We start from the raw sequence: 794 nt of genomic DNA, 5'->3' as shown, positions 1-794 counted from the left end.
TGGGGGGGGGGGGGGGAGAAGGGAGGGTGAGCCGAGCCGAGCCGAGCCGAGCCGAGCCCCGGCCGCCCCGCCGCCCCCCCCGCCGCCCCCCGCCGCCCCCCGCCGCACCTCGGGGTAGCAATCCTTGGCGAAGACGTGCAGCAGCGCCGTCTTGCCGCACTGCGTGTCCCCCACCACCACGATCTTGCAACGCGCCAGGTGGCCCTCCATCGTGCGGGGTGTCCCCCCCCCCACGGCAGCTCCGCCGCTTTACCGGCACCGGCCCCTCCGTGGCCGCGCCCCCCGGGCTCGACGGCACCAACCGGAGCCGGAGCTGGGCAGGGCCCGAGCTGGCACCGCCGCCCCCGGCCGCCTCCCGTCGGTGACGGCCCCGAGCACGCGCCCCCCCCCCCCCCCCCCTCACCCCCCCGGCTCTGCCGGGTCCTTGCCGGGATGCGGCTACCCCGGGATGCAACGTGGGAACCGACCCCGGTCCCCCCCCGGGAGCGGTGCCTCCCTCCGGGGCTGCCGGTGGGACCCCTCCCGGGAGCCCCCGAGGTTGCTCTGAGCCCCCTCCGTGCTGCTGTGCAGCCCCCCCCCGGCCTCCACCAGTCAAAAATACAAATTAAAAAGGGGGATCCCATAAGGGGGTGGGGGCTCGGGGTGGGGGGGACGGGACGGGGGACGGGGGACATATCCTGCACCAAGCTGGTGCTGGACACCACCAGCCTTGACCTTCACGCTGCTGAGCAGTGAGGGGTGGGCATCGCTTCAGTCCAGGGGGTTTCCAAGCACCACTGACAGCCCCCTGCACC

General features: G+C 74.7%; 1 protein-coding gene across 1 annotated transcript in view; it reads right to left on the bottom strand.

The window, feature by feature from the left end:
- The window catches only part of RND2 (Rho family GTPase 2), a 16,509-nt gene extending 16,216 nt beyond the window's left edge, over window positions 1-293 (bottom strand). Inside the window, exon 1 of the mRNA XM_035347868.1 lies at window positions 109-293. Within this exon, the coding sequence (XP_035203759.1) occupies window positions 109-210 (102 nt within the window). The 5' untranslated portion in view covers window positions 211-293. The remainder of the gene's footprint in view (window positions 1-108) is intronic.
- Window positions 294-794: the final 501 nt, after the last annotated feature.

Source organism: Oxyura jamaicensis, chromosome 27, assembly GCF_011077185.1.
Source record: "Oxyura jamaicensis isolate SHBP4307 breed ruddy duck chromosome 27, BPBGC_Ojam_1.0, whole genome shotgun sequence".
NCBI classification, from domain to species: domain Eukaryota; kingdom Metazoa; phylum Chordata; class Aves; order Anseriformes; family Anatidae; genus Oxyura; species Oxyura jamaicensis.
This window is presented reverse-complemented; position numbering and strand designations above follow the sequence as displayed.